General features: G+C 70.0%; 3 protein-coding genes across 3 annotated transcripts; 1 reads left to right on the forward strand and 2 right to left on the reverse strand.

The window, feature by feature from the left end:
• Positions 1–1,330: 1,330 nt before the first annotated feature.
• Positions 1,331–6,822, forward strand: ATXN7L3 (ataxin 7 like 3). The gene is made up of 12 exons (XM_066336924.1): positions 1,331–1,551; positions 1,638–1,770; positions 2,133–2,304; positions 2,703–2,800; positions 2,966–2,988; positions 3,069–3,114; positions 3,350–3,381; positions 3,490–3,558; positions 3,918–3,961; positions 4,069–4,140; positions 4,387–4,520; positions 5,009–6,822. The coding sequence occupies exons 1-12, from the start codon at positions 1,501–1,503 to the stop codon at positions 5,155–5,157; spliced, it is 1,023 nt and encodes a 340-aa protein (XP_066193021.1). The 5' UTR covers positions 1,331–1,500; the 3' UTR covers positions 5,158–6,822.
• Positions 6,823–7,237: 415 nt separating this feature from the next.
• On the reverse strand, positions 7,238–9,125 carry TMUB2 (transmembrane and ubiquitin like domain containing 2). The gene is made up of 3 exons (XM_066336926.1): positions 9,019–9,125; positions 7,908–8,704; positions 7,238–7,649 (listed from the first exon to the last, which is right to left on the reverse strand). The coding sequence occupies exons 2-3, from the start codon at positions 8,384–8,386 to the stop codon at positions 7,280–7,282; spliced, it is 849 nt and encodes a 282-aa protein (XP_066193023.1). The 5' UTR covers positions 8,387–8,704; positions 9,019–9,125; the 3' UTR covers positions 7,238–7,279.
• Positions 9,126–9,698: 573 nt separating this feature from the next.
• Positions 9,699–12,312, reverse strand: ASB16 (ankyrin repeat and SOCS box containing 16). The gene is made up of 5 exons (XM_066336990.1): positions 11,843–12,312; positions 11,116–11,383; positions 10,289–10,781; positions 10,095–10,208; positions 9,699–10,003 (listed from the first exon to the last, which is right to left on the reverse strand). Exons 1-5 carry the CDS (start codon positions 12,150–12,152, stop codon positions 9,818–9,820), a joined length of 1,371 nt encoding a protein of 456 aa, XP_066193087.1. The 5' UTR covers positions 12,153–12,312; the 3' UTR covers positions 9,699–9,817.
• Between the last annotated feature and the right edge of the window lie 47 nt (positions 12,313–12,359).

A 12,359-nucleotide genomic window follows, 5' to 3' on the forward strand; every position in this document is an offset into this window, starting at 1 on the left:
GTCCCGGCGGACCCTCCGCGCCCGGTGAGTGACCGCCCGACCCGCCCCTCCCGGCCCGGAGCTCCCGCCCTCCGAGGCCCTGCCCGGCCGTGGGGCCCCGCCGCACCGGAGACGGGCCCGCTGACCCCGCCCCGGGGCGCCCCGGGACCTCCCCGCTCGGCTCTCGGGGACCCCGCGATCCGCCCGGGATCAGCCCCGGGATCAGCCCGGGATGGTCCCGGCACCGCCCCGCCCGTGCCCTGCCGCCCCCCGGCCTAGGAGGCCCCGGGACCTTCCCCGGAATCCCCTTCCCCTGAGCCCCCCTTCCCCCGCCCTCGCTCTCCACCCCAGAGCCCCCAGGGCCCTCTCGGGGTCCCCCCAGACCCGCTGGGGGCTCCCGGGCCCCCTTTTTACCCCCTTTCCTACCCCATCCTGAGGGTCCCCACAACTCTCACCGGGCCCCCCAGCCCTGAGATTTCCCTTCCCCCCCATTTTCCTGTTCTTCATCTCCCCCCGAGATCCCCGGGGCTCTCCCTTGTCTCCCCCAGACCTGCGAGGGACCCCCCTGAGCCGCCCCCAAACCCCCCTTTTCCCTCTGTGCCCCCCGTCCTCCTCTCCTGGGGTTCCCTGGGACACTCCCTGGGCCTGTGGGAGACCCCCAGAGCCCCTCTTCCCCCCGTGCCTTCCCTGCCTCAGCCTGGGGGGCTCCTGGGGATGAGCCAATTCCAGCCCCTTCCCTCTTCCCACCGTGGAAGGAGGAAATCCTTGGATCGGCGGGATTGGGGTGTGTCGGGGGGATGTGGAGACCCCCTTGTGTCCCCCCCATCCCCGTGGTTGGTCAGAGGCCCCCTGCCCCATGGCAGTCAGGGGTTCCTGTCTGCACCTCTGGGTGCTGTGGGTGTCTGACCATGACCTTGGGGTCTTCAGACTCCCATTGTGGAGGGGGAGAGGCCAGGCCCCATTTTGGGGGGCACACGGGGCTCCCCTCCTGCCCGGGCCCCTCTCCATGTGCTGCAAGGGAAGGTGATGCAGCAAAAGCCACTTCTCTGGGAGGGGACAGTCTGGGAACACCCGAGTCCCCTGTGCTCACCTGCAGGGGACAATGGGGGGTGAGGGGGCTCCCGGGGGGGGTTTGACACCTCTGTGAGGGCTGCTCATGTCCCGGGCTGGCCTGAGGGGACCCCAGCATGGACACAGGGGACATCTTGCCTTTGGCAGCCAGTGTCCCCCACTGCCCTGGGGGGATCCGTGCCAGGCTGGGGAGGGTCACACCCAGCTGGGGGACCCCCGAGGCCCCCCCACTTCAGTCCTGGAGGGTTTAACCCTGGGACTCTTTCTCCTGGGGCCCCCCCAGAGTGCGTCCTGGGGATGTCCCAGGGTGTGCAGTGGGGTTCTGGCTGGGAAGGGGGTGGGGAGGGGTCTGCAGGTGACAGTTGGGGTGCCAGTGACCCCCCCGTGCCCCCAGCCCCCCGTGTCCCGTGCTATGAGTGTTCGGCGTGACTTCTCCGCAAGCAGCTGCAAATGAAAATGGAGGATATGTCTTTGTCTGGCCTGGATAACAGCAAACTGGAGGTGAGCTGCCCCCTTTGGGGGGTCCATCTGTCCCCTGGGGTGTCCCTGTGTCCCCCCCAGCCCTGACAGCCCCCCTGGGCCCCCAGGCCATCGCACACGAGATCTACACGGAGCTGGTGGAGGATGCCTGCCTGGGGCTGTGCTTCGAGGTGCACCGGGCCGTCAAGTGTGGCTACTTCTTCCTGGATGACACTGACCCTGACAGTATGAAGGACTTTGGTGAGCCCCCCAGGGTCGGGGTGATGCTGGTGACAGGGACAGCGCCAGGCCCCTGCTCCCGGAGAGGCCGAGGGGGATTGGTGGTCCCCACGCACAGGGATTTGGGGTTCAGGGGGATTAAACCCCCAAATGTCCCTCCAGCAGTGGCCAGACTGTCCCAGAGGGGTAAATGGGCAGTTCACTGCACCCCAAAGGATGGGGCTGGAGCCCTGGAGGGAGGTGGCAGAGAGCCCCTGGCAGCACTGCCTCTGGTTGCTCTCCCCCGAGCCCCACTGAGGCCGTGGGGAGGCTCTGGCAGCCCCAAGGACCCCCCCAGAGCACCTTGGGGGTCTCGGGGCAGGGTCTGAGCGTGTCCCCCGCAGAGATCGTGGACCAGCCGGGCGTGGACATCTTCGGGCAGGTGTACAACCAGTGGAAGAACAAGGAGTGCGTGTGCCCCAACTGCAGCCGCAGCATCGCCGCCTCCCGCTTCGCCCCTCACCTGGAGAAGTGCCTGGGCATGGGCCGCAACAGCAGCCGCATCGCCAACCGCAGGTGGGTCTCACCTGCTGCTCCCCGCGGGGAAACTGAGGCACGGCGGGCTGAGCCTGGGCCTGCCTGCCTCTCTGCCCTGTGGCCTTTCGGCACCGGGGAGCCTGGGATGGCAATTTGGCCTCCCCAGTCCTGGCTTTCCATCGTGAGGCACAGCTTGGTTCTCCCCTGGAGCTCCTCTTGCTCCTTCCTCGCAGGAAAATCCCCTGGGAGCCCTGGCTGCTGTGATGCCGCTGCCTCGGTGGCTGCTGGGGACTCCTGTGTGGGTCTCGGGGTGCAGGATGGGTCTCGGGGTGCTGGGCAGGGTGGGAGGGTACCGGGGGGACCTGGGATGGACCCTGGGGTCCCGTGGAGGACACGGAGCAGACCCCAGCCGTGATCTCTGTCCCCTCCCTGCTCAGGATCGCGAGCAGCAACAACCTGAACAAGTCGGAGAGCGACCAGGAGGACAACGATGACATCAATGACAACGACTGGTCCTATGGCTCCGAGAAGAAAGGTGGGGAGGGGTCCCTGCTGCCCTGAAGGGGGAGGGCACGTCCTGCCTGCCCCATGGCCCCCAACCCCCGGCGCTGGGTGGGTGTGTGGGAGGGGAGCAGCCGTGGGTGGTGGGGCTGCCTCCCCAGGAGAAGGTGCAATCTCTCCTTTCTGTCTCTCCCCGTAGCCAAGAAGAGGAAATCGGATAAGGTGAGGGGGTGGGGGCTGCGGGGAGGGGCGGGGGGCGCGGGGACGACACAGGACGCCCCCAACACCCCCTCTCGTTGCAGAACCCCAACTCGCCCCGCAGGTCCAAGTCCCTGAAACACAAAAATGGTGAGGGGGCGGGGCTAAATGGGGCGGGGCTCACGGTGTCGGGGCGGGGCACCCGTCTGGGGGCGGGGCTTGGGTGGGCGGGGCACACCTGGGTGGGGTATTTAGGGTGGGTGGGGCACCTGCAATGGGTGGGGTTTGTGAGGAGGCGGGGCTCTCCCTGGCTGGGGTCGGCGGTGGTGGGCTCTGGGGGTCCCAGGCTGAGCGCAGGACCCCCCTCACCTTTCCTCCCTCCCAGGTGAGATCGGCGGGAACCCCGATCCCTTCAAGGTGAGCCTGGGGACGGGGCAGATGGCTCCAGTCCCTCCTCTCCCTCCCCAGGGGGCCCATTCCCCCAGGAGGGTCCCCCCAGCCCTGACCCCGCTCTCTGCCCCCCAGTACAGCAACTCAGCTGGCATCAACTACGAGACGCTGGGCCCCGAGGAGCTGCGGACACTGCTCACCACGGTGCGGGCACGGGGGGCAGGAGGGGCTCCTCGGGGGTCTGCAGGGGGTGGGACCCCTGGGGTCTGTCCCAGCTGGGCTCCATCCCACCGGGGCTGGTTTCCAGCCTGGGGACAGGGACATGCAGCGGGTGCTGACTGTGGGGCTGTGGCTGCTTTGGGACACAACCCTGGGAGACTGGGAGCCCCCAGGGCTGTGATGGTGCAGCACAGCCCAGGTGTCACTCACCTGTTCCCCCCCAAACTCACCTGTTCCCCCCCAAACTCACCTGTCCCCCCCAAACTCACCTGTCCCCCCAGACTCACCTGTCCCCCCTAAACTCACCTGTCCCCCCCCAAACTCACTGTCTCTTCCCTCCCCAGCAATGCGGGGTCATCTCCGAACACACCAAGAAGATGTGCACCAGGTGAGGGCAGCCTGGCCCGGCCCTGCTCACTCTGGGGGGCTTCCCCAGGGTCCCCAACCCCCCCACGGGAGGGGGTGGCCCGTCTGAGCCCCGTGTCTCACCCCCAGGTCCCTGCGGTGTCCCCAGCACACGGATGAGCAGCGCAGGGCAGTGAGAGTTTACCTCCTCGGGCCCTCGGCGTAAGTGGCTGCACACTGGGGGTCCCCGGGGTCACTGTCCCAGGGGACAAGGACTGGGGGGGCTGCACGGGGTGCTCAGGTGGGGCTGGGGACAGGGACAGCCCTGGGGAGGCCTGGAGGGGACGGGAGCCCAGGGCTGGGGTTGGGATTTGCAGCCCAGTGGGGCGGTGAGGGCTGGGCCTGGGCATCCCCCTGGCACCTGGGGGGGCTCTGTCCCCACCATCCCACTGTGACACCTGTGCCCAGGTCCCTGCCCGAGGCCGAGGGCAGCGTGGAGAACGACAGCTTCGAGGTGGCCGAGAGCCAGGCCCTGATGAGCCGCCTGCAGTGGGACGGCTCCTCCGACATCTCCCCCTCCGACTCGGCCTCCTCCAAAGCCAGTGAGTGTCTGCGGGGCTGGGGGGCGAGTCCTGGGGCACAGAGCCCTCTGAGGGGCGAGTCCTGGGGCACAGAGCCCTCTGAGGGGCGAGTCCTGGGGCACAGAGCCCTCTGAGGGGCGAGTCCTGGGGCACAGAGCCCTCTGAGGGGCGAGTCCTGGGGCACAGAGCCCTCTGAGGGGCGAATCCTGAGGCACAGACCCTTCTGAGGGGCCGAGTCCTGGGGCACAGAGCCCTCTGAGGGGACAATCCTGGGGCACAGAGCCCTGTGAGGGGGAAAAACTGGCTGTTCTGGCATCTCCCCAGTACAAGAGGGGTTGAACAGACCACGGCTCCCAAGCCTGGAGCACTTTGTCCCCCACCTTGGGAGGGGGAGGAACATTTTGGGGTACATTTTCTTTGGTGTTGACCAGAGTTGGGCATCATCCACGCTGTTTTGGGGCCCATCTCCTCCCTGGCACCCCCATTTCTTCCTTTTCTCCCCTCCCCAGGTACAAACAACTCCGAGTCCCGCAAGACCAAGAAGAAGAAGCCCCACCTGGGGCTGGTGAGCGGCGCCCCAGGACTCGGCTCCAGCAAGAAGAAGAAGCCCAAGCCCCCGGCCCCCCACACCCCCAGCATCTACGACGACATCAACTGAGCCCCGAGGAGCTGGGGAGGGGCAGGACGGACAGAGGGACGGACAGAGGGACGGACAGGGGCCAGGACAGCCCCCGGACAGCCCGCGGGTACCGGAGCACGGAGGACTCGGCCGTCACTGGAGCGGGGCTGGATTTGGGGAGCCCCTGTTAGTGCCCCCCTTCCTCCCCCCTGCCCCGGTGCCTCTATTTATTCTGTGACAGTTTTTGTATTGGGGCTCCCGTTGGGGCGTCTCCCTCGGACATGTGGGGGTACAGCCCCCCCCTTTCCCCCCCACACCCCCCAAAGCCAGCTGTGCCCCCCACACCCACTCCTCACTTCCCCAATGGGGTGGGGGGCACTGCACACCCTGGGCTGTGAATCCCCCTGCCCTGGGGGTTTGGGGTGAGCCCCCCGCTGTGGGGCTGTCCCCCCTCCCTGCCCCGGGCTGGCACTCGCTGGTCGGGCTGGCTCAGGAGGGGGGTCACCTGGAGGGGACGTTCCCCACTCACAGGACAAGTGGGTGCCCTCTCACCCCCCGGATTCAGCTGTTGGGGGTCTTGGGAGCCTGGCAGTGCCCACACGGGGGGTCACAGGGGGCTGCATGCTGCATCCTTCATGTTTGGGGCTCTTTGGGGGTGGGTCTGGGGGTGGGGGGAGCTGCTGTGACCATCCCTGTGCCAAACTGTTTGGGGAGGGGTGACCCCAACCTGCCAGGGACCCCTGGGGGGGTGGGAATGGAGGAGAGCTGGGGGGGGAAGCACAGCCCGGCTCCAGCACAGAGCCCCCCGCTCCCCGTGTCCCCAGGGCAGCTCTGTGTCCCCTCTGTGTGCCTGAGGACCTGCTGCTGCACTCGGGGGGGCATTGGGCACCCCCCATCGCTCTGAGGGGTCTTTGCACCCCCACAGGCTCTGCTTTCGTTTGGGGGGGCCGGGACCAGCGCCCCGCTGTGCGGGCCGGGGGGGGACAGGTCCCTCTGGCTGGATCCAGGTCACCCCCTGCCCTGTGATCCCCTCCCCGCGGCTGTTCTCCATCGCAGGGGCTGTGCTGGGGACAGGGGTGGCTCCATCCCCTCCCTTGTCCCCCCCTGTGGCTGTCTGACCCCCCCCATTTGGCCACGTGTCCCCGGGGGTCCCTGTCTGTCCCCCCACCCCGGAGCCGTGGCTCGTCCTCTGGCCGGGACTCACAAACTATGGTGCTCTCGACTCTGGATTCACTATTGTTTTCAAACTGCTGCTAAAGGCTGGGCTGGGGGCGTCCTGCAGGGCCCTGGGCACCTCAGAACGCTGCGGGCCCCCCCATTGCATGGGGACCCCCCGAGGTCCCTCCTGGCGCGGCTTTGGGGCTGGGGGTCTGGCCGCTGGAGCATGCCGAGCTGGCCTTCGCGTGCCCCGGGGCCGAGCGCGGGGCTGTGGGCACCCCAAAACACGGGGAGCACCCCGAGCTGCCCGGGGGGAGGCAGCCTGAGCCCCCCGAGCTGCAGGAGAGGCGCTGCAATTTGGGGTCCAAGGGGTGCAGTGGGGTTTGGGGGGGCTCAGACCCCTGTGACCCCCCCAGGTTGGTGTCCTCACCCCCCCCGGTTTTTCTGAGTGTCCCCCCCGGGGGAAGCTGAGCCCTTGTGAGGTCTGTGTGTCCCGTGAGTGGGTTGTGGCTGCCCCTGTAAATAAATCTGCATCTTGACTTGGTATCCCTGGCATTAATTACGGCTCGTTAATTAAGCAGGGCCTTTACCTCCCACTCAGCCCATCCATCTGCCCCCGCTCCATTCACCACGGCTGGGGCTGGATTTGTTTTTATAACCAAATCCAGTTGTTTTTATAACCAAATCCAGTTTATAACCCCCCAAAAGTGTGGGTGGGTGGGAGAGAGCAGCCCCCAGGGCAGGAAGGCGACCACCGGGGTGACGTGACACCCTTTATTTGCTTTAAAAAGTCCTTGGGAAGAAGCCACGGCCCGTTCCAGTGCTGTCCCACTCCCCCGGAGCTGGGATTGGGGCTGGGGTCGGGGGTGGGGTTTGGGGAGGGGGGCACAGCCCCGTTTTGGGGGGAACAGTCCGGCAGCGAGGCTGGGCCCTGGGCGCCGTGCTGGCTGCGGTGACAGCGCCAGGACAAGGGACAGCGCGGTGCCCCCGGCTCCTCCCCGCCTCACCCCGCCTGGCCGTACACCCCGAAGGCCAGGAAGGTGACCAGCACGGTGACACCGATCAGGGACACGGTGGCCGGGGCCGTGAAGAGCTGCCGGTAGTTGATGCGGAAATACCAGCCCAGCGCCAGCACCACCATCACCGTGGGCACCATCAGCGTCCCGCCGCCCAGCGGCAGCCCGGGGGCCGTGGGGCCGGCGGGGCCGGGCTCGGGCAGGGCGGGGGCGGCCGCGGTCACCCCCCGGGAGCGGTGACAGTGGATGACACAGTTGTCGGTGATGCGGAGCGAGCGCAGCGTCCGCGCCTGGTCCTGCAGCAGCTGCCCGCGGTAGATGAGCTTCATCTGGCTCTCCTGGCCCGGGAAGTATTTGCTGCGGGAGGAGGGGAGGGGTCGGAGGTGGCACAGGCGGGACCCCAGCTGAAGTGGACGCCCCGCCAGTGTTAAACTGGAGGGGACAGCGACGGCACTGCCACCGCGCCAGCGCCGTCTCTTTTAAACTCGCTGTTTTAAAGCCCACCCCCGGGTATTTTTGGCACAGTGGGAGGGATAAAAGCCCTCCCCCGTTCTGTGGGAGCGGGCTGTTGGCAGCGGGGGCCGCAGGAGCTCCCCGTGTCCCCTCGGGACTCACCTCTTGAGAACCCCCACGGTGTCCTCGGGCCGGGCCATCGCCACCTCCTCGGTGTCGTTGAGGAACTTGAGGCGGATCTTGATGAGGCCGGGGCACACGTCCCCCGCCCCGGGGGCACCGTTGTCGCCGGGGCCTTGGGACAAGCTCCGCACGTCCAGCAGCTGCTCCAGGCCGGGATCGGGGGCGCTCCCGCTGTCCCCCCGCGCCGCCGCCCCTTCCTCCTCGCTTTTCTCCTCGGCGTTTTCGGGGGCCCTGGGGGGCTCCGGGGCCTCGGCCGCCCCCGCGGGCGCCGCGAACGGCGGGAGCGGCCCCAGGCGGATGACGGCCGCGTCCCCGGCGCCCAGGAGCTGGCTGCTGCCATCGGCCACGTACGTGGACAGCCAGGCCAGCACCAGCGCCAGCACCAGCACGGCCACCCCGGCCACCAGCGTCACCTCGTCCCCCACCCCCAGGATGAGGGGCGCGGCCGGGGGCTCCATCTCCGCGACCCCCGCGCTCAGCCGGGGACCTTTATCCCCGCCTCGACCTGCCGGTGCCCGGTGTGACCGAGGTGCGCGGCGGCAGCGGGGACCCCCCGGGCCAGCCCCGGTGCCACCTTCGGGCTCAGAACAGACGCCGCGGCTGCTGCCGGTGCCCGGAGACCGGAGGGACGGGAGCTCCTCGCTGCGGATTTTCCTCCTCGCTCCCGAGGCGCCGAAGCGGCAGCGCTGCGCTCAGCTTACCGGGCCCGGCAGAGGGTCCCGGGAGGTCCCGCAGCCCCTCGGTGCCCAGCGGGGCCGGGTCAGGCCATCCCCGACCTGCACGGAGCGGAGCGATGCGGTCAGCGGGACCAGGGCACGGCAGGGCGGGCGGAACCGCTGGAGTCCCTGCCCGTCCCCGGGACTCCCGGCGTGTCCCTGCCGGTCCCCAGGGCTCCCTACCAGCCCCGGGGGTCCCGGCGTGTCCCTGCCAGCCCCGGCCATCCCGGGGGGTGCCGGTGTGTCCCTGTCCGCCCCCGCGGTCCCGGGGTGTCTCTGCCGGTGCCGGGGGGTCCCGGTGTGTCCCCGCCATCCCCGGGGGTCCCGGTGTGTCCCCGCCATCCCCGGGGGTCCCGGTGCCCCCCCCCACTCACCGCCTCCCGCCGCCGCCGCCCGCGCGCCGGAAGCGCCACGTCACAGGGCGCCGCCAGGGGGCGGGAGGGGGCGCGCGGGCGCCGCGTCACGGCCGCGCCCAATGGGCGTGGCCACGGGGGGGGGGGGGGCCGGAGCCAATGGGACACGCCCATGGGCGGGGGGCGTGGCCAATGACGTAAGACGGGCTGGGTCTGTGTGGGCGGGGTCACAGGCGCGAGGGGCGGGGCCTCGGGAGCATCGTGGGAACCCTCGGGCTGAACCCCCCCACACGGGGCCTTGACCGAGACCGGACCGGACCGGACGGCGGCTGTCACCCCCTGCACGGTCCCCACATCCCCCGGGGTCCATCTGTCCCCTCCCTGCCACCTGGGACCCCCTGCCTCTGCCCCCTCTCATCCCCTGTCCCACAGTCCCCTGTCCTCATAGTCCCCTGTCCCCACAGATTCCTGTCCCCACAGACCCCCGTTCCCACAGTCCTCTGTCCCCATATTCCCCACAGACCCCTGTTCCCATAGTCCCCCGTTCCCACAGTCCTCTGTCCCCATAGTCCCCCCGTCCCCATAGTCCCCTGTCCCCACAGTCCCCTGTCCCCACAGACCCCTGTCCCCACAGACCCCTGTCCCCACAGCAGTTGCCATTGCCCACCCTGGTCGTACAGGGACAAAGACGCCTCAAGAGCCACCTCTGCCATGTCCTTTATTGACACCAGGGCACGGGGGGGACACAGCAGGCGGACACCAGTGGGGGACAGGGAGGGGAGACATGAAGGGGACACCAGTGGGGGCACATGGAGCGCCCTCAGGAGATGAGCCCCTCCACGGGCAGCTGGAGGTAGCGGCGCAGGGGGGGTGGCAGGTCCAGCTTGGGGACAGCGGTGTGACAGCGGGCGCCCAGGTGACGCCGGATGGCCACACGTGCCAGGTGCTGCAGCCGCCGCGGCCGCCCCGCCATGCGCACGGCCGAGGCATAGAACTCCTGGTGCTCCTGCACGGGGGGGACACGGGGGTCAGCGAGCTGGGGCTGGGACACGGGCACAGCCCAGGACACCCCGGGACACTCCGGGACACCCCCTTACCTCCCAGAGCTCGGGGGGCACGGCCTCCAGCCAGCCGTCGGCGGGCGGCACACGCTCGTAGGCGTTGAGCATCACCTCCATGGCCGGCGGGTGCTGGCAGCACAGCCTCAGCATCTGCCAGCAGAGCCGTGTCACCGCGGCGTGACACCGCCACCGCCAGCACCCCGCGGCCCCCGTGCCCCCCTGTCCCCCACCTTGGGGTGCGCGGGGAGGGCGCCGTGGTCGAGCAGGAGGCCGAGGGTCTCCTCGGGCCGCTGCTGCCGGTACTCGCGCACGGCGTGGAGGGCGCAGTCCAGGGGGGTGTCCCCGGCGCCGTTGGGGACGGTGGCATCGGCGCCGTGTCGCAGCAGCAGCCGGGCCAGCGCGGGGTGCCCGTTGGCACAGGCGTTGTGCAGCGGCGTGTGGCCCTTGCGCCCCGCGGCCCCGGGGTGGGCGCCGGCCGCCAGCAGCCGCTCGGCCACCCGCAGGAACCGCTCGGCGTCCTCGGGGCGCTCGGCCGCCGCCGCCGCCGCGTTCAGCGGGGTCTCGCCCTGGTGGGTGCGCAGGGAGGGGTCGGCGCCGTGGTGCAGGTAGAGCTCCACGTGGGCCACCAGCCCCTGGCGCGCCGCCACGTGCAGGGCTGTCACCTGCCGGTCGCGTGTGCCCAGGTTCACCTTCGCCCCGTGCGCCAGCAGCAGCTCTGCGCACCTGGAGACGGTGGGAAGGGTCAGGGGGCGCTTCGGAGAGACGTGACACCCACGGGGCCGGGACATGTCGGGGAGGCGTGGTTCCCGTGGGACACCCCTGGGGACATCCCCAGGACATACTGGAGAGCCCATGGGACATCCCCAGGGACACCTGGGGAAAGCCTGGAGAGACCTGTCACCCATGGGACACCCCCAGGGACACCCCCAGGGACACCCCACAGGCCCCTGGCTCCCAGATTGGGTGGGTGGGGCAGGAGTGACGATTTCCTGGGCGGGGCCTCTCCAGCAGATGAGCCCCACCCTGGCCGGGCCCCCCACTCAGGTGAGGCCCGTACCTGAGGCTGTGGGGCGCGGTGCAGAGGTGCAGCGGGGCCGAGCCGTCGGCGCTCAGCACGTTGGGGTCGGCGCCGAAGGCCAGCAGCAGGCGGGCGCAGTTGGGCTGGGGGGCGGCCGCGCTGTCGTGCAGAGGGGCCCGGCCGCCCACCACGGCGTCCACGGCCGCCCCCCGCAGCAGCAGGTGCCGGGCACAGTCCTCGTAGCCGCGGGCGGCGGCGATGCGCAGGGCCGAGGTGTGCTGCCGGCGGGGGCTCAGCACCCACAGCCCTGCGGGGGTCAGCGGGGGCTGCCGGACCCCTCCTCACCGATACCCACCCCCCCACCGCCCTGCGGGGGTCAGCGGGGGCTGCCGGACCCCTCCTCACCCATAGCCACCCACCCACAGCCCTGCGGGGGTCAGCGGGGGCTGCCGGACCCCTCCTCACCCATAGCCACCCACCCACCGCCCTGCGGGGGTCAGCGGGGGCTGCCGGACCCCTCCTCACCCACACCCACCCACCCACCGCCCTGCTGGAGGTGCGGAGAGCAGTGGGGCACCCGTGGGGGCTGCCCTGTGCGCCCACCCTGCCCCACACCACCCATTCCCCGGGAGCCGGAGCTCCAGCCCCGCGCCCCCGGCCCAGCGGAGCCGCCCCCCGCCCGCCGCCCCTTTTCCCGGCTCCCCGCTCGTTCCGCAGGGGGCGCGGGAGGGGAGGGAGAAGAAAGGGGAGACCCCCGGCCCCGTACCCTGCTCCGGTGACCACACCAGCTCCTCGCTGACCATCTCCAACACCAAATTGGCGGCGGCCTCGTCCCTGAAGATGCTCTGGACGCGGGGCAGGTCCCCGGCGAAGAGGGCGTTGTGCACGGCGGGGTCCCGGCAGAACTGGCGCCGCCGAGGGGGGCTCGGGGGGGCGCGGGGGGTCCCGGGCAGGAAGCGGCGGGCGGCCGATTCCCGGGCCAGCGCTCGGCGCCGATCCTCCCGCTCCAGCAGCTCCCGCTGCAGCCGCAGCGAGCGCAGCGCCGAGGAGCTGAAGGCGAAGGTTTCGTGGGCCATGGGAGGGCACGGCGGAGCTGCGGGACGGCTGCGGCCCCCGGTATAAATACGGCTGTGCCCCACACACCGATGTGGAATCGAATCCCAGGAGCCCTATAAATAACTCCTGGGTGGTAAACAGAGTCACGGGGTGCCGGGGAGTTTAACCTGTTGGTGGGTGAGAGGTGGGAGTGTCCCATGGGGAGCCCCCCTAATCCTGCGGGGCTG

The sequence above is a fragment of the Sylvia atricapilla genome, chromosome 27, assembly GCF_009819655.1.
Source record: "Sylvia atricapilla isolate bSylAtr1 chromosome 27, bSylAtr1.pri, whole genome shotgun sequence".
Taxonomy (NCBI): Eukaryota; Metazoa; Chordata; class Aves; order Passeriformes; family Sylviidae; genus Sylvia; species Sylvia atricapilla.